General features: G+C 37.9%; 1 protein-coding gene across 4 annotated transcripts in view; it reads left to right on the plus strand.

The window, feature by feature from the left end:
• Positions 1-19761, plus strand: part of EXOC6 (exocyst complex component 6) — a 105148-nt gene that overhangs the window by 33748 nt on the left and 51639 nt on the right. For all 4 annotated transcript variants that reach the window (XM_081953920.1, XM_081953921.1, XM_081953922.1 and 1 more), the window contains exons 7-17: positions 1074-1229; positions 2637-2705; positions 4207-4290; positions 4371-4417; positions 6028-6148; positions 7966-8037; positions 9235-9332; positions 10078-10183; positions 12267-12376; positions 14810-14921; positions 15601-15735. In XM_081953920.1, the coding sequence (XP_081810046.1) occupies positions 1074-1229; positions 2637-2705; positions 4207-4290; positions 4371-4417; positions 6028-6148; positions 7966-8037; positions 9235-9332; positions 10078-10183; positions 12267-12376; positions 14810-14921; positions 15601-15735 (1110 nt within the window). The remainder of the gene's footprint in view (positions 1-1073; positions 1230-2636; positions 2706-4206; positions 4291-4370; positions 4418-6027; positions 6149-7965; positions 8038-9234; positions 9333-10077; positions 10184-12266; positions 12377-14809; positions 14922-15600; positions 15736-19761) is intronic.

Consider the following 19761-nt stretch of genomic DNA (forward strand, 5'->3'; position numbering starts at 1 on the left):
TTTTGAACTGCAGAATACAGTTTTGTCTCTAAATGGTAAAACTGGATGAATGACATTCATGCCAAAACAAAACCAGTGGAATCATTCTGGAAACCTTCATGCATATTTCTAGATATGTGACCAAACCTTGGACGTGTGTGTGTGTGTGTGTGTGTCTAGACTGGGATGGATGTTTGTCTTCTTCCCATAAACACTCTTTTAAGGGTCTCTGTCAAACATATTTGACCATGCTGGGCCCTTTTGCCAAGGGTATCTTCTGCTGTCTTGCCGTAAAGTGGATATGGTTGGGTGGAGCCAGAGTGTTTTGTCAGACAAGGACTGAAACTTTCATGTGCCATATATATATATACACATACATACATACATACATACATACATACACACATACATACATATATACATACATACACACATACATACACACATACATGCATAGACACACACACACACACACACAGGTATATATATACTGTTATGCCCAAATATGGGAGGGAACGCACTGCTTCCCTTTTCTGTCTTTCGGTTCTCTCCAGGAGACCATCCAGGCAGAAAACCATATTTTTAATGTTGCCTTTGTTATATTTGTGTTTATTTGTGCTGATAAATAAATAAAGGGAGACTAGTATAGATCTATTTCAAGAGTATGGCTAGCTGATGAGAGCTAAATAACTTGAAATAGATCTATACTAGTCTCCCTTTATTTATTTATCAGCACAAATACAACACACACAACACACACACACACACACATATATATATACACACATACACACTTCTTCCTTCCGTTCCTTATATCATCCCCCATTTCAGTTGGGTTCAGATGGAAATGGTTTGAAAGAAGGTTTAGCAGCCTTCTTCCACGTTTGTTTCCATCCTATCTTCAGCTGCACAGCAAGTTTATCACACTACATCCCATCTTTTGAAAAAGGCTGAGATCTGCTGGATCCAGCTAAAGTATTAGGAGACCACCTCTTCCGCAACTCTGGCCTTGTTATGACTTGCATTTGTTTCTTCGGACTGTAAAAGAGACCTCATGGATTATTTTCTTGACTGTCTCTGCTTTGCTAATGCAGGCCCAGCAACAAAAAACTTTTAATACCGCTCTTCAGAAGCAGAGCAGTCTGTGTTGTGGAAAGAATGTATACATCAGCAGCAATGGAATTGCAGAAGCAAGGAGCGAAATGGTTTCAAAGCAAACTCTAGAAGACGAAGAAGAACACGAAGAGGAGGTATTTCAGGGGATTATATTGTATTTTTATGTTTAGGTGACTGCATGGGGTAGACCAGGGGTGTCAAACTGGATCTGGCCCATGGGGTGCTTAAATCTGGCCCACGGGGTGCTTAGATCTGGCCCACGGGGCTAACCTAGAAACAGCAAAGGACTGGCCCGCGGTGGCTCTGGCAGTGAAAACGAAGCTTGGGAGCCTGGTTTTACTGGCAGAGTGCTCGGGCCGCCACAGGCGCCTCTGACATCCCCCCCCCCTCCGAGGTCAAACACAACCCTGATTTGGCCCTCAATGAAATTGAGTTTGGTGTAGACCAAGGTTCAACTGAGAAATAAGCAGAAACCTGAAGTTTATATCGAAAAATTGTGATACAGGATGGAACTTTAAAAGAACTGCTCATGGCACAAAATGCAACAGGGCTTAATAAATATTGTTTGTGTGAATTTGATTCAGCTGAATATTTTATGCTACTCTTTCTTTGTTCTCGGGAAAAAAGAAAATGTAGGAGGTTATCTCCATTTTGTTCTTCCTGGATAACAGTTTCACTGTTGTCAATTGTCAAATAATTGTACTTGATCTAGTAGTAGCTGTCCTAGATTGAGATAACTTTAGAAAGAATCTTGAGCTTATTTGAAATGGCAGAAAAGTACAAAATTGCAGAAAATAAAGAAAGCAATGTTTTGCTTTATTAGCAGGACAGATGTTTCTATTAACATGGATTTTACTGCATTCGTAAAGGAAATCATAACCTAGTACACATGAACATTTTTTGTTGAATTTATACAGCCCAAAATAAACTGAGAAAATGCATAATTTATGTACTGTTTAAATCATTGTGTTATTTATGACTACCATTGCCCTTTTTATTCTTTATCTAATTAGCCCTTGCCAATGAAGGAGAATATTTGTAGCTCAGGATTGACATGAAGGGATCCTTGGTGCTCTCTGAACTTGCTTGTTTTCTTGCAGACATTTAATTACCCTAACTAGGTAACATCATCAGTGAGAGCACTAAGGACCCCTAATTAACCCTTGGTTAAGCTTTCAACCTCCACTTTTGTTAGGTCAGGGGTGTCCAAACTTGGGAACTTTAAGACTTGTGGACTTCAACTCCCAGAATTGAATTCTGGGAGTTGAAGTCCACAAGTCTTAAAGTTCCCAAGTTTGGACACCCCTGTGTTAGGTTAAGTCACCTTTGGGGAGGACTGGAACACAGTAGTAATCCTTTTGAATAAGTACCTCTCCACTTTGGTTACCATAACAACCATGGAACTAATCATAACAAAGTTTTGCTCATGAAAGACAATATTGACTTTCATTTAATTTATGCTAAAAGTTTGCTTTGTAGTATTATAACTGATTGGATGTTATATTCTTGCCTTTTTTTTGTGGGGGGATGCATTTCTACAGGTTTTGACTGCTCACGATCTGGTAGATTTTTCTCCTGTATATAGATGCCTACATATTTATTCAGTTTTGGTACGTATATGTTATATATGAAACCCTTTTATTCGTATATACATAGAAGTGTATATATAGTGTAATAATGAATATGTGCCTAGTTATTGCCTGCTGCTAATGCTTGTCTGCTTAGTTGTAGCATTGTTGTTTTCATTCATAAAGAGTCCTTCTGTAAAGACAAGGGCCTCTGAGCCACTAGAGGCTCTGTTTTACCAGCAGAAAAAGAAAGCGTTTTCCCCTAGTTTCCCTTCTCTTCATAATTCCCATTGTTACCTCATGTACTGTTGCCTAATTTTCCAGAACAACTTGGTAAAGACGGAGGAGGCTGGGTAAAAAGAAGAAATTAGTGGCCACGGTTATTGGTTGCAACTCTACAAAATTTGCTGAGGCTAAGTAAAGTTTAGAATAGTTTCACTGAAAACAATGAGATTCATGTTAGCTTAGTTTAAGTCATATTGAGGATGATGTTCATATTTTAAATGAGATTTGGCCTCTGACAGGAGAGGGTATTCGACTCTTTGTTCCTCTCCTGGTTCTGATCTAGGTTTGTAATCTTTCCTCTTGCACTCTTGTTCCTCTCTATTACCCTTAACTGTGGGGAAAAATAAAATTTGAAATAGCATTTATGTACAGTATTTTCAATTTTTATGAGGCTCAACAAGCAGAGATCTCGGTATATGCTATAATACTTTTCTGCAACTGATTAGATAGGAGCACTAGGCTTGTTACCGGTAGGACATATTCAGCTGGTTCTGACCGGTTTTGGCTAACTGGTAGCAGAAATTTTGAGTAGTTTGGAGAACTGGCAAATACTACTTCTGGTTGGTCCCACCATCGATTGCTGCCTCCTGAGTCCCAGCTGATCGGCTGGGTCTTCTTTAGTTGCCCTGCACAGGAGAACGGAGCTAGAAAGCAGGTTAATGGGATGGGGAGGGAATGGGGATTTTGCAATAACCTTCCCCCAGGAGTGGGGAGGGAGTGGGGATTTAGCATTATCTTTCCCTTGCCACACCCACCAAGCCACGCCACACCCACCAAGCTACTCCCAGTAGTAAAAAAAAATGAATCCCACCACTGGGTAGGAGCTAACCTAAAAAATCCCAGGGGAATATGCAGGTCACATATTACTGTGGAAAAGGAGATTGCGAGAAAAGCAAGAAATGTGCAACTGAGGCAGAGCTGAAATCCACTTACCTTTGCTACCGATTCGTTAGCAATGTGAGCGCGCGCGGGGACAACAATAATTTCTTTGGTTTTTTTTTTTTTCCAGTGAATCCTAGAAGCCAAAAGTAATATAAATATTAAAAACATTGATTTAAAGGAGTATTTTTAACATAAAATACCTGTAGTAAAACAGAATCAGACAATGCATACGCACAGTATATATTTGAAATTATGAGCAGCCCATAGTTTTTAAAAAAACTGTTTTTTCATATTCAGAAATATGGGGGAAACGTTTGTCATGAAAATATTTGGGAGAACAAACAGGTCTTTAAAACTGTGCATATTTTTTGTTTAGGGTGATGCAGAAACATTTGAAAGCTACTATAGAAAACAGAGGAGGAAACAAGCAAGACTAGTTCTACAGCCACAGTCCAACATGGTACTTGTACTTAAACAAGAAAAGATTTATACAACCTCTCAAATTGCTTTCTGTTAAATGATTGTGTTCTTTTCTTACAGCATGAAACAGTAGAAGATTACAGAAGATACTTCAGTCAAATTGTAGGGTGAGTAAAGCTGCTATCTGTACTTATAGCTTTTCAACTTGTTTGCATGTGCTTTTTTTGCTATATTAACACCAGCAATGGATATTTTAAGATACCAAGGGATGGAAACCGTTGCTCCCCCTTGCTCCTCCCATCATCGTATGATAAATTAAGTTTTCTTGAAAGTAAATCTTGTGTGTATTAAAGAACTGGATCTATCAGATATTAAAATCTTTGGATCTTTTGATGGCAACTACATTAAATACATTTTTCTTTTTTCTGGAACTTTTTTCTCTTTTCTTTTTTAGTTTAGACTCGCCCCGAGTCCCTTTTGGGAGAGGGGGCGGTCTATAAATATGAATAAAGTAAAGTAAGTTGTGTTATCTTTTATTGTTCTATTCAAAACTTTTAATAATATTTTTTTTAAACATAAAATTGTATTTTTAGGGTATAAAGTCTGTAGATGCCTTAGTGAGATATTCCTTCTAGTGCCCGCTGACAATTATCATTTTTCCACTACAACAGGGGTATCAGACTCGTGGCGTCACCTTGTCATCACGTGACATATTGCAACTTCTCCTCCCCCTTCGCTAAACTGGGGGTGGGGGTGGCCAGCACATGACTCATCTCGCCCATGGGCCACGAGTTTGACACCCCTGCCCTACAACATCCCAGAATTTACAGGCTGAAGTTGTATGGTATATAGCTTGAAACCACACACCTTATAGATCTAAAATTAAGCAAAAACATTGCTCTCTTCTTAGATAGCAATCGTCGGAATCTCTCATTTATGCAACATCCATTGATTGCCAAGATGTCTTCAATGCACCACAGCCCAGCCCATATTCAATTGTTGGTTTTCTGTTGACATATAATAAAGTTCACAATCTAGAGGCAATCAGTCTGTCAGAGTTCCAAATAACACCCCTAATGAAAGAAGACTCTGAGGCTTGAGTTTCCTCAAAGTTCCATTTTATTAGAGATGTCATATTGGCACATCTGAGAAAACCCAAATCTGAAAGTTTCCAGGTTTTTCCCGCCCAAAAGAAAGTTCAAGTCCACCCCCCACAAGTCCATCACATGATCCAATCAGACATCATCCAAAACTGGAGATACCTCCCAGTTACACCACTGCAGCTGCAGGGCAAAGTGTCCTTGATTCTCTGAGAAAAGAATGTTATTTTGACTAGATATTTCCCATACTCCATATAATCCCCCTTCCCAGTTTCCCACAGTAAAAAATGTGACAGGTCTGAAGGCCCAATGTAAAAGATGGCTTCCAGGTCTGACACAGTCCTACCTTGCTTTCCCACAATCTTGCTGTGTTGAATGCATGAACAAAAAATGTGCTCTCCCACTGAGGTGCGTTTTGAGGGGTAAATGTCCACATTTATTACTGCATCTCAGATATACTCGTCCTAATTAAATGGCGAAGCGTGGGTTTCTTCACACATTCGCTTTAATTAAGCGCCAAAGTTGCAAATGGCGCAAAAGGCCAGCAAAGCCTCCATGTTTGGGGGCTGAGGAGGAAAGGGGGAGGGGAAAAGAGAGCGCATTGGGCTTTATTGCTCTTTATCAATGATATCTCACATTAAGATCACATTAATTCCACGATTTGTTACCTTGTTCAGTTTTTTTGTCGTGGAGGATCACATTTTACACGCAACCCAAGGATTAATAACGAGAGCTTACACAGATGAACTTTGGAACATGGCGCTTTCCAAGATTATTGCTGTCCTTAGAACTCATTCGGTGAGTGAGCCGTTTTTTTTTTTTTTTGAAGCTTCCCATTAAATTTATTTACTTAAGACCCCGTAGAGTAGGTTTAAGGGAAGGAGAATGTGGGGAAGGCTGGTGGTGGTGGTGCAGAATGGAAGTCTAACATGGAGGGGGTGGGGAGGGGTGTTGGTAATTAAAAATTGCTCAGATTTGGGGAAGACCCCATCAAGCCTTTGTTTGTCCTTGCAGTATCAGGCTTTGAGTCACAGCCCTGGGCAATCTGCATAATCTCCCACTGAGTTACAATTCCCCAGGTCTTCCCAACTATTCTTAGTCTGAACAGTTTAGAATATGCAGAGTTAATCTGCTCTTTATTATTGCAATCTGTCCTAATTAGTTTCAACTGACCTTTTCATTAGATCAGAGTGAATTAGTTTAGCATTGAAAATAGCACCGGGGAAATAGTTTCTAATTATAATTCCAAACCCTTTTTCCAAAGTGAACTTCACTGGCAAAAGCCTTATGACAGCTCTCCATTGTAACCGAGTTGTACACTAGCTACTAGACCCTATTCGCTGTTCTTTGGTTGGGGAATTATAAACAAGTGTCATTTAGTCTCATAAAGTGATCTTTTCCTGATTTTTTGTTTGCAAATTTTCTTCCTGTAAAGGAATAAAATAGCAAAAATTGCTAATAGCCAATGGACTTTTATTGTGAAAGTTAATCTGTAAATAGAAGCTAATGGTTATCTAACATAAACCCAGGCTATTTCTTTTATGTTTTCTTTTCTTTTATTTAGTTTGTCAAACATGTACAAGATAACAGGTATAAGTATAAACATGGACATGAACAAAGGAAATGAGTACAAATAAACGGGGACAGTAGGACAGGGGTGGAAGGCACGCTGGTGTGCTTATGCACGCCCCCTTTACTCATCTCTTAGGACAGGAGTGTCCAAACTTGGGAACTTTAAGACTTGTGGACTTCAACTCCCAGAATTCCCCAGCCAGCACTCTGTAAGAAGAGAATGGCAAACCACATCTGTAAATTGCCAAGAAAACTGCATGAATGTGTCGGTGCCCTCACCGCTAATGAAACACAGCGATTATCTTAAATGTTTTTATAGCTTCTACTCAAAAGAAGAAATTGGAATAGCCAACATTTTACATCTGAAATTTAGTGACGGGGAGCAAAATGAGAGGTAGAGCACTTTCTCACAAATTGATTTAAATGCCAATGTGGGTGGCATTAGAAGAGTATTGGGGAAATTAATAGTAGATAAGTTTATGGGTAGTCTCTAGCCATGAGGGGGATATATATATATATATATGTTGTATTTGTGCTGATAAATAAATAAAGGGCATACCAGGGGTTGTAACACAAACACACACACACACACACACACACATATATATACATACACACTTCAGAGATACAGTCCTCACATATTATTTCTGAGGAATGTCTAAGGAGAGTCTCAATCATTCAGGTCAAGGTTGTTCCAAAGATGCTTTTCAAAAGGCAATGAATATTCTTGGTTTTTTCCTTGGAAAACATTTCGCTTCTCATCCAAGAAGCTTCTTCAGTTCTGGCATTGAAGAACCGAAGAAGCTTCTTGGATGAGAAGCAAAACGTTTACAAGGGGAAAAAAAACCAAGTAAATATTTCTGAGGAAGATAAATCAGAAGAAAGTCCTATTTTCAATATACTTTGCTTGTAAGCTTCCATACACTAATGTTGGAAATGCAGCCATTAGTCAGCTTTACAGCTGTTGAAAATGAGCAACACATCAGTAGACAAACACCAATTTGCTTAATTTCTTAAACGCAATCTGATATTTTAACTTTCAGTCCTATTGCACTGACCCTGATCTCGTTCTGGAGCTGAAGAATCTGATAGTTGTCTTTGCGGATACTTTGCAGGTTGGTAACATGCTGGCATTTCAGCTATGGAATGTCTGTTTACTATCTTTTTCTTATTTAACTAGATTCAAGAAATGCCTGCCTTAAAATTAAGCATGCACTAAAAATGTCTTCAAACACAGAAAAGACATGAAAATAAAAATAAAAAAGACAAGAGAATGGCAAAGAAGAGATCTGTGTTTGCAGTAACATTTGACTTGGCTATCCTCACCTGGCATCTTCTAGCTTTGTTAGAAAAGCAGTGCTTGGATTCCCATTCAGCAAAATCAAAGCTCCAGGAAAATGCTAAGAGTTGCAGCCCCGGTCATTCTGAATATTTATTTATGATATATTCTGCACTTCAGTCAGGGGTTCAGTATGTGATACCAGTAATAGTCCATTTTCCTCCATCCCTCAGGTCTAGTATTTGTTGTCTGCAATTGGCCTTGTAGATCAAATTTATAAGAAAGAAACAAATAGATGCTCAAATGTGGTGAAGGTAGAATAGTCCCTTATAAGCCCATATTAGGCTTGCATAACCCTTTGGCTTGCCTGAGCACCATAGAGTGAAGAGGCATTGTCTTGGGCTGAATATAAAATATATAACATAGTCACTGTATATAAACACACATTATGTTAAAAATGTTTACAACCTTTTTATGGGCTAGCTGTGCTTTGAACAGACCTGCTGTACATCATTTGATAGGAAGAGAACAAGCTGATATTTATGCCGGAATGGCAGGGGAGATTGATGCAAGAAATATATAATAGCATATTAATTGAAGGGGAAGGTTGACTTTTCATATGGAACCCCTTCCCTTCTCCTCCCCTCCTCCTCCTGCCTCTGTTTCTCTTTATGTATTCAGATAATCATGGTAGAGGACTTGGCCCCTATGTTGTATAAAGAGCGTGGTGAAGGAAAGTGGTACCCATTCCTTCCTTCCTCACAAGAGCTCCAGCATTACCATATGAAGCAGGCCAGAGATAAATGAGAAGCTGTGGAAAAGAAAAGAAATTAGAGCAAGCTCACTTTAGGAATGAGGAGGAAAGAAAGTCCCCAGTGGACTATTGAATGGGAAAAGGGATTGTGGTATGCTGACCTTTACTTGCAAAAACAAGGAAGGATACAGGCCTTAAAACTTCTCAGTTTTGTAATATCCTATGCTGGCTTCTGTTTGCACCTTTGAAATATTTTTCATTTTACTTTTGTTTTGTTAGGGTTATGGTTTCCACGTCAATAGACTATTCGATCTTTTATTTGAAATAAGAGACCAGTATAACGAGACGCTTCTTAAAAAATGGGCTACATTGTTCAGGTGAGTATTGCAAGATAAGAAGAAAGGTTTTCCAAATAACAGCCAGTTTTGGTTTTATTTTGAATGGCTAAATATTTGAAGATTTCATTATCCAATCTTTGTAATGATGATATGTTTCCTGAAATGACAGCAATTTAGAAAGCTTTAGAAATATCAACATTTATGACAGACTGGATATGTATATGAACGTAATTTAAATTTGAGGTTTTATTTATTTGATAATTCCATGCGTTTATTTTGTCTGTCTGTTTCCCTCCCTCCCTCCCTCCCTCTCTCTCTCTCTCTCTCCCTCCCTCTCTCTCACACACACATACTCTCTCTCTCTCTCTCTCTCTCTCTCTCTCTCTCTCTCTCTGTGTGTGTGTGTGTGTGTGTGTGTGTATTGTGGGGATTTCAACTTGGTGTAGTATAAAAAGTTTACATTTCCCTATGAAGCCGCTTCTTTATTGTAGCTTCACAAATACTTGTTGATTGGTGTATTATGAATTCTTGTCAATTAATTACAATTAATTGACAGTTAACTAACAATTAATTGCGGCTATGATACTTCTTTGCCTCCTTTTCTAGCCATACTTTACAGCACTTTTTAACTCACCAACATTCTTGACAATTTACAAATGGATAATTTTGCCTTTGCAAGAAATGCGAGGCAATAAAGCTTAACCCTGGCTGGATTGTGCCCGTCTGTGTCGTTGTCTTTTGTACTTGCACTGTATGTTCCTAACTAGTTCCTTAAATCCTGCAGGGATATTTTTGAAGCGGATAATTACAGTCCAATTCCTGTATCAAATGAGGAAGAGTACAAACTTGTGATTAGTAAATTTCCTTTTCAAGATCCAGAACTTGACAAGGTAAGAGAACTTGATGGCATATTAGTTTTTGTGTGGCTTTAATTCCAATAATGAATGAGACTCTGGTGTGCCTACATTCTCTTCTATTGGAATCATATATGGGTATCAGATACTTCGGAAAGCAGGCAAAGCACTAATTAAGTTATCTAGCTGGTTAATGAAACATCTGCAAGCAAACAGCCAAGCTTAGAGACTACCCAGGACTCCGCGTATTAGTTTTTAAAACTAAAGAAAAGTAGATTATATTCAGAGGCGCTTGCCTCCCTTTTTTCATGCACAAAACAAGGTTATTATTTCAAGAATACCATTACATTAAAAAAAACAATAGGAAATATATAGAAGAGAATATAAGTTCGAACAAGACGGAGAACAGCATAGAACTGGCTACCTTTTTTTACTTCTAAATAATGGCAAACTAGATTACCATTGTAACTGAAAAAAAGCAGCAAACTGCAGTTTGATTGAATCATATCTTCATCATTAACCAGGATCTGTTTCCGGTGACCTGATTTACACATGGTTGTTTAACTGTAGTGGTTGAATAAATCACAATGGGTTGAGTTCAAGTGGCAGACGAAGCACAAACTCTTTATGTCTATGAAGATTCTCAGTCATTCAGATCATGGTTGTCTCAATAGTGCTTTTTCAAGAGGCAACTGGACTTTCTGGTTTTTGAAGACATTTCACTTCTCAGCGAAGAAGCTTCTTCAATTCTGACTTGAAGGTGGGGAATGGAAGGATTTATCGTGCTTACAGACAGCTGGTCATTCGTATTTTTTAAGCGAGTCCTTGAGGCCACCTGGAGGTTTATCTGTGTCCTCAGGATCACCTAAGTAATGCAAATCAAAAGAATGCAAATGACCAGCTATCTGCAAGGAGTATAAATCCTTCCATTCCCTACCATGCAGTCAGAGGTGAAGAAGCTTCTTGAATGAGAAGTGAAATGGCTTCAAAGAAAAACCAGAAAGTCCAATTGCCTCTTGAAAAAGCACCTTTGGGACACAAACTCTTCACAAATTGCAATGGTGGGAGTTGCACGGTGTCCTAAACCAATAGATTTCATAGTAGCTTAGAGATCTATAACATGGGACTTCAGGCCATGTATATCCCTCTAAAGCCTTAGTCGTGGCCACATCTCCAAATTTTAATGGAGGAAATTATCAAAATGTGCAAACAATAAGCTTCCTAACTATATACAAGTTAAATTCATAACTTACATACATAATCAGGTGATATGCGAATTATCCTAAAAATTCAAGTTCCAGGTGTAGTTATAAAAGAAGAAACAGACATTGCGATCTCCGGAAGTTTAAAATATATTGCTTACTTAGCTTTTGTTAGCCACTGCTAACATCGTCAGAGTGTAAAAACCATTAAAGAGATGCCTGCCTTTATACACTATTAATCAATTTGGCCATTGCACGTGTGATAGGCCCATCCACCCGTCTCCCACCTGTAATTAGCTTTGTTGTTTTTACATCAGGCATGTTAATCGATAGGGGAGGAAGGAATAGGAGCATTGATCAACATGCCTGATGTAAAAACAACAAAGCTAATTACAGGTGGGAGACGGGTGGATTGGCCTATCACGCGTGCAATGGCCAAATTGATTAATAGTGTATAAAGGCAGGTATCTCTTTAATGGTTTTCACCTTAACTGTTACATTAGTAACACAGTGGTTATATGAATTTGGGTTCCCCATTGACTTTGCTGGTCAGAAGGTCAAAAAAGATGATTTACATTACCCCAGGACATTGCAACGGTCATAAATATGAGTCAGTTGCCAAGTGTCTGAATTTTGATCAAGTGACCATGGGGATGCTGCAACGGTGTAAAAAATGGTCATACGTGTGAAAAATCATCATAAGTCACTTTTTCCAGTGCCATTGTAACTTTGAATGGTCACTAAATGAACCAATGTAAGTCAAGGACTATCTGTGTATGAAACTGTAGATAGACAGTAATAGAATTAAGTAATTAAGTTGCAACCAAATATAATTTAGATTAGAGATCAGATTCTTTTTTACTTGACCTGTTTTGATATATAAAGTACCACATGGAAAATCTGTTTTGCTTCCACAGCACCGCTTTCCAAAGAAACTTCCGATGTCACAGTCAGTGCCTCAGATTTATATCCAGGTTAAAGAATTTATTTATGCAAGCCTTAAATTTTCAGAGTCACTTCATCGGAGGTAAGCTTTGATAAACCTGTTTTTGGTTTTGGAAAGCCCTGTGTTGAATCCCTAGCATTCAGCTCCTCTTTAAAATGCCAGTATATATAGCCAGGGATGAGCTCGATCAATCATCTGTCTCAGAACTAGGCAATTTCTCCTCATATTTCTGGATTTGTCTTCCTATTTGCTCTGCGTGCAGTGTTTGAAGTTGCTTTTTATTTTATTTTGTTTTATTTCTAAAACTAATAACAATTCATTGTAAACTAGAATTGTTTTTTTTTAAAAAAAAACATATTGGTAGAGTAACGTAAACATAAATTATAATATCAAATGACAAAGTGCAGAAATTAAAATCCATTTAAGACCCATAAAATTGCAATCAATTTTACAATTAATGGATCCTATAAATGCTATAACTATGGTAGATAACTATAAAAGGACGTAAGTACAGGTAGTCTTCGACGTACAACCACAGCTGAGCCCTAAAATTTCTGTTGCTACATGAGACATTTGTTAGTGAGTTTTACAAGTTTTGCCTATAAGGAAGGTTTTTTTTTCATTAGTTTAGATTATTTAGAAAAAGTAACAGATATTCAAATGCTTCTCTGTCTCTCTTTCTGACTCTCTCTCTGTCTCTGTCTTTCTCTCTCTCTCTCTCTCTCTCTCTCACACACACACACACACACAAATGCAGATTGGTAGAAGGGAATAAATCTATGTTTTTGTTGTTTGAATAAATTTATCTTCAGCTCAAATTTTACTTTTATCACCCCATTCAATAATACTGTATCTTTGTATTTTAAAAAAGGTCATTCTTGGAATATTGAGAAATTCACTTTCTAATAGGTAGAACACACTACAAAGGAGAATTTACTCCACTTTTCAAAGGCTTCCATTTTCATTAATCTCAAAGCATTACTTGCCTTTAATTGGATGGAATGCGTAGTTCTTTGCTTGTTGAAATCTGGAAACTATTTCAGTTTGTTGTCAAGCTGTGCCTACTGTTGACAATGGTAAATTACTCCCCTTTCACAAATACCCGAGCTAATAAGGCTTCTTAATCTCCATCTCCAAACAGGAATTAATTAATTATGCAAATTACTCTTCACAAATATATACTAACAGCTAGAGTTCAAATTACATAGATACACATGCTAAATTTTGTCAAATTATTAACAAATGTTAGCATGAGTGAAATCCAGTCCTTCGTAGTAGTTAAGCAAACATACTTGATTATATGTGTGGACAAATAAAAATTACAATGTGTCTGTGTAAAATACTGTATCTACATCTTGAAAATAATTTATGTATTACCATGCCTCCAGAAGGAAGGGACAACAAATTACAAAAATCAAATTATGTCTTCATAATCAAATTATGTCTAAACACTATTTGATATGAATACACAACAGCCTTCCAAAATGTTACCCTTTTTGTCTTCCTTGGACTTTTGGAAAATAATATGTGCTAGAGCTTAAATTTTGTGGGCAGACAAAAGATTAACACCTTGTTGTTAGTGTTAGCTCCATATTAAACCAGTTTAACGATTTAGGGATGATGTAGTGGTAGTGTAGCAGTATTTTGGATGTGCTGATTTTAGTGCGCCTCTTGTAAGTTTCTATTGGTGTTCCATTTAGCCTTGGAAAAACCAAACTAATTAATTTTCCAGGTAAATCAACTTGGCTTCTGCATCACAGGGAGCATTGCCCCACAGATTCATCATCTTTCCACTGAAGCTGTGGAGCAAAGTGCCTTAGCTTCCTTTTCTAGACCAGTGAACACCAATTCCAAGCACTCCCAGACAATCAACATTCCACGGGGAGAATTTTTTTCACAGACCAGAGTGGGTGTGGTTTCACATGCTGCCTACATCTTGTGGGCGGAGCTTCGCTTGTTTGCGTCACCCAATTTCTGGCATGCTACGGACCGGTGCTGGTCCAAGGACAGGGGGTTGGAGACCCCTGTCAATGGCATGACTATTCTGCCAACAATAGTTGACTTTTTCTTCTTCCTCATTATGAAATGCTAAGACATGGGGCAAAGATGGGTGATTTCATTTTTCATTTCTGCTCCCACTCTGGTTGGCTGTGGGGAATGCTGGCAGTACATAATGGGAAAGAGAGTAACAGTTGGTGGGTGGTATGCAGAATCCCCAAAATGAAGAATGCAAAGCCAACAGTCACATGGAAAAGGTTTAAATTTCTGGAGGTAGTCAAATGGTGCACTGGTTGCAAAACGCACCCATATAGGGTGGGATATGGAGCTAAAGACTAGAAGGGTATCTATTAAATGGAAAGCTGTTCCAAGCCCTCCCAGAAAATCAATGTGCCAAGAGTTATATTGACACTGGATCACAATCAGGTAATGAGAAAGAAACAAAACTGCATGTTTATTTAGTAATTTTATATGCAGTGTTCATCTGTTTTCAGAGTATCTCATTTTTTCCTGCAGTTCAACAGAGATAGATGACATGCTTAGAAAATCGACAAATTTATTGCTGACTAGAACTTTAAGCAGCTGTTTGCAAAACCTCATAAAAAAACCTCACATAGGTTTGACAGAGGTAAGCGCTGAGATATATATTAATATTCTAATATTCAATACATTGTCAGGGACTTTCAAACTTTTTCAGTTATTTGGGGATTTCCAAACTTTCTCCTTGGGAAACATGCAATTTCCCCAGAACTTTTAAAAATAAATCACGAATTGTGGATAATTTTTTTTTTTTTAAAAAAATACATCCTGGTATTAGTTCAGTGCTTTGCTTGATCCTGTCGTTGCCCTGGGGAGATTTTCAGGTAATTTGAGCTCATATGTTAAATCTGTAGTGCTTGACAGACTCCTAGAGTTGATAGATTCCAATCCAAATAAATGGTGAAAAAATGGCATAGGAAAATATGTTTTATCCAGCACATAGATATTCTGTAGGGAACAACTTAAGGTTTTCTTAATGGATATATAAGGGTAAAAAAGATTTCCTGAAGCTAGAAAAATTACACATAATGTTCACAATGGAGGTTTTTTTCACACATTGGTATTCCACATTAATCTGCCTTTAAAATAGACATATATGTTTTTTTTATAATCAATCCATGACATGCTATATGTTAGGTTTTGTACTATATACTCTGGTTTGGGAGGGGGCTCTGTAATTAACAGTGTCTTAAATATAATCTGAAACTTTTAAAAAGTGCTTTATTACAATTTGTTCTTGTATCTTTGTTTTCACTTTTTTTTTTAAGCTGGTGCAAATTATCATAAATACAACGCATTTGGAACAGGCATGTAAATACCTTGAAGACTTTATAACTAACATTACAAATATTTCCCAAGAAACTCTCCACACAGCAAGACTGTATGGTCTTTCAACATTTAAGGTATGGGAGATGTGATCAGTTTTCAAGTCTAAATAGCCAAATTCTTAATTTCTAGATATATTGCTTTAGTTTCATGTTTTATGTGCAGTTTATATATATATATGAATAACAGTACCCAAACATATTAGGTAAAGTGACTCAGCATCATAAAAGTTCCAAATATTTACCTGTAAAGAGTACTTTTTTCTCTCTCTTAATCCCTGTAATCCCTTTGGGATGGGGTGACTGATTGGAGCTGAGTGTTATTGGCCGGATGCCCTTCCTGATGTTCACAGCAGAGAATTACTCATTGCATCCAGAGAGAGAAATATCTGTTCACAGCAGAGAATTACTCATTGCATCCAGAGAGAGAAATAACTGCCTTATCTATCAAACACACAGCCCCCTCATTGTGAGGTGTGAGCTCCACCTCTAGGCTACCACGCCATTCATCTATAAAGAGTACTTTAACTAAGCATAAAATAGATGATATTAACTTAAGTTAAGACCAGAAAAACAATTGTATTGTATTGTATTGTATTGTATTGTAAAATGATTTTGGGGAAGAGCTAAGAAAGATGTTGGAAACAATTATCAAAATTATCACCAGGCTGACATACTTCCCCAATGAACAAATTTGGAAACTATTATATATATTCATATTTTATGTAGGAACAAAATAACCTTTATCCCAAAGATGCTTTTTCAGGAGGCAACTGGACTTCCTTATTTTTTCTTTTGAAGACGTTTTCCTTCTCATTCAATAAGCTTCTTCAGCTCTGACAGGATAGTGGGGAAGAGCTGAAGAAGTTTCTTGGATGAGAAGCAAAATGTTTTCAAAAGGAAGTCCAGTTGTCTATTGAAAGTCCAGTTGCCTCCTGAAAATGCACCTTTGGGACAACCATGACCTGGATGATGGAGAATCTCTACAAAGTGACCTTTAACGCCATCAAAAACAACATCTGCCTATCCCAGGTCCTTGGGAAGGACTTAATAAAAGGATAAAAATGCCAAATTCAACCTAAAAATCTGGCTGACTGTGTGATCAACCATAAAAAAATAAAAAGGGATTCATGTGTCTACTTTAGAGACTATAAAACCAGATTTATAAAATTTCAAACAGCTAAGTTTAACTGAACTGACTTAGAAGTAAGGCCCTCTCTGTTCAGTGAAATTATTCCAACTAATGTGTATAAAAGAGCAAATAAGTTCCTATAGGAGATTTACGCAAGGAGTGTGTTTGTATACATGTGTGCACATCTTTTATCAATTCATAAATTTACTCATAACCTTATCCTAGAATAATCATTTTGAAATCACCCATTTCAAATGTAGTTTGTCATATCATTGTTTTGAGAAGATTCAAACTTTATATTCTTTGGCCTCATGGAACTAGCTGCATGATCTGTTGAATCCTATCCCCACATAGGTATTATTTTAATACTTTAGATAATGACCTGTGTTTACTTTAGATAATGATCTGTGGAACAACAATGCAAATAAGGGGTCTATGTTTCTCATTTCTGAACCTATTTGTACAAATTTGGAATGTTTTCTTTCACTGACTTTTTTTTAAAGTACACCAAAACAAGCATCGGTTAATTCCCTAACAATTACATCTTAAGTTTCAAGTAATTGCCTTACTGTGTATACACCCAAACAGGGCAGGATTTTACAGACCAACAAACTAAAAGAGGATTATTCCCACTGAGAGTAATTCTGTCTTCAGCACTTTTATTTTGTAACTAAATCTAAAATGATACCTATCAAATTCCAGCATTAGTCTCTGTCATCAAGGTTAAAGGAAGATGGGGAGGATAAAGAAATGCTCAAGGGATTAGCATCATGCCTCTTGTATTTTCTGCGTGGAGAACATTTAGTTACCATTACATATGACCGTTGGTGAACGTTATAAATAGGACAAATGGGAATTGTTAACACAGCAAAGTTCAGAAGAGCTTGTCAGTTATTCTCTGTTAAATCCCTCTTCTTCATGGCGCTCTATGGATCTTTGCTTGCAGCTGTTTTGCCTTCAGTTTAGACACCTGGTGATAGAGCTGAAGTAGAAATCCTCCATGGTCTTCTGCTGAAGTGGATTTGCAAGACTTGCCCAAAGGGACTTTTCTGTAGCAGCATTAAAGACATCAAAAAACAGTTCTTAAGTTGTGTATTTTGATAATCAAAATTTCATACAAGCCTTCCTTTTAAAAATGATGGATTTGAAGGAAGGTGCTTTGTAAAAGTTATGTAGAGGAATAAGGTTGTTACTTTTTTTTTAAAAAGTGCTTGTGTTGGGAAAAATGCGTTGAAAAATCCTAGGTGAAAAAGAGAATTATGGAAATTATCCCATTTTTTTAAAAGATTAAAGAATCTGTGAGAGTATTGAGGAAAGTCTCCAAAACTATTCATGTTTGTGAAAAATTCCTAAAGAAAGAGTGGTAAATCTTTGGAACAAAACCAAGAACACAGAGTAGCTTCTTATACAAATAATAAGAAATGCAACAATTCTTTATCCTTAAAGCTCTCCTATGACAACTTGTGTCTCCTGTCTGCTGCTGTCTTAATCATAAGAGACAGCAAATCAGAGACCAAATTTTGGCTGTAGATAGAATCAACATGATTGTTTAATTTAGAGATGGATCCTGACCAGGGGTGGGTTGCTCCTGGCATTACTGCTGATTTGGCGCGCACAAAAACTTTGCGTCCACACGCACTAGCTTCGCTCACACACACATCAGACACACGCTCCGCCCATGTGCACATTCGCAAAAATAGGTCTGTGCATGCACAAATCATTAAAAAAAGAAAAAATAAATTTGTGCATTTACAATTATTCTGCGCATGCGCAGAACCAAAAATCAAGATGGCGGTCCCATAGGAGAGCCAGTTTGGGGGCATGGCAGGCCTGCGTTGCTGCCTGCTCAAGCGACACAGGCCGTCAAACCACTACCAGTTCCTCCGGACCGTCCAAACCAGTAGGAACCCACTTCTGATCTTGACCAGGATGGTAATCTCAAGAGAGCACTGTTCCTTTCAAGGTTCATGCATAATGCACAAAGTGACACCCCATCTCCAGGGCAGCCTTTTCTCTGTAGAATTTTTATTCCCCCAAAGGTCAGCCTTTCCAGGTAGATCAGAGAAGAAACATGACCAGAGGAGGTAATTCTACTTTGGTAAGAATTGTAAGGCTACACGAACAGAGTCTTGCCAGTCTGAAAGTATAGTTCTTCCCCCATCTCCTTTATCACCCAAGGAATTAGGAAGGGTCTCTTCTAAGCCTCTTGACCCACCTACTATTTAGTTCTGGACTGTGCTGTCTCTTTGTCTCGCCATTCTCTAGGCAACCCCTGTGGGCCCAGTCCCCCAAATTCATTCCTGCATATCATTATAGCATCTCACACGGCTACAGTTTGCAGCTATGACTGTTGAAAAAGCGAGTCTAATCCTCGCGTTTTCAACCTTCACAAGGTTGCAAAGCAAAGGAAAACTGAAGTAAGATCATAAGCATAGTTTATCTTTACATAGCAGTTAATCTACTTTGCTTAGTGGCCAGTCTAAGTTGTAGTCACTAAACAAGGACTACCTTGGCTGCTTCCAAAATATTCTGCACACAAGTTAAAGTTGTGTTGCTTCAGCAAGCTTTCAGCCCTAGCTTATTTCAATCTTTCCCTTCCTTTAGACTATTGAGTATTTTGTAGGAGTTAGAATCCATCCTGAAATCTAGAATAGATAGAATCCTGATATACCGTATTTTTCGGAGTATAAGGCACACCTTTTTCCCTCAAAAAGAGGCTGAAAATCTGGGTGCGTCTTATACACTGAATACAGCATTTTTGGCCTCCTGAACCCCCCCCCCCCTTTCACCAAAATGGCTGTGCAGAGCTTATAGGAGGCTTTCAGAGAGCTCCTGGGGGCTGGGGAGGGCAGAAATTAGCAAAAAATGGGCCGCTTTTTTTGCTCAATTTTGCCCCCCCCCTGCAGCCCCCAGGAGCACTTTATAAACTTCCTAATGCTCTTTTTTTGACAAAGAACGGGCCCATTTTTGCA

The sequence above is a fragment of the Natrix helvetica genome (genome assembly GCF_964273705.1).
Source record: "Natrix helvetica genome assembly, chromosome: 5".
Lineage (NCBI taxonomy): Eukaryota > Metazoa > Chordata > Lepidosauria > Squamata > Natricidae > Natrix > Natrix helvetica.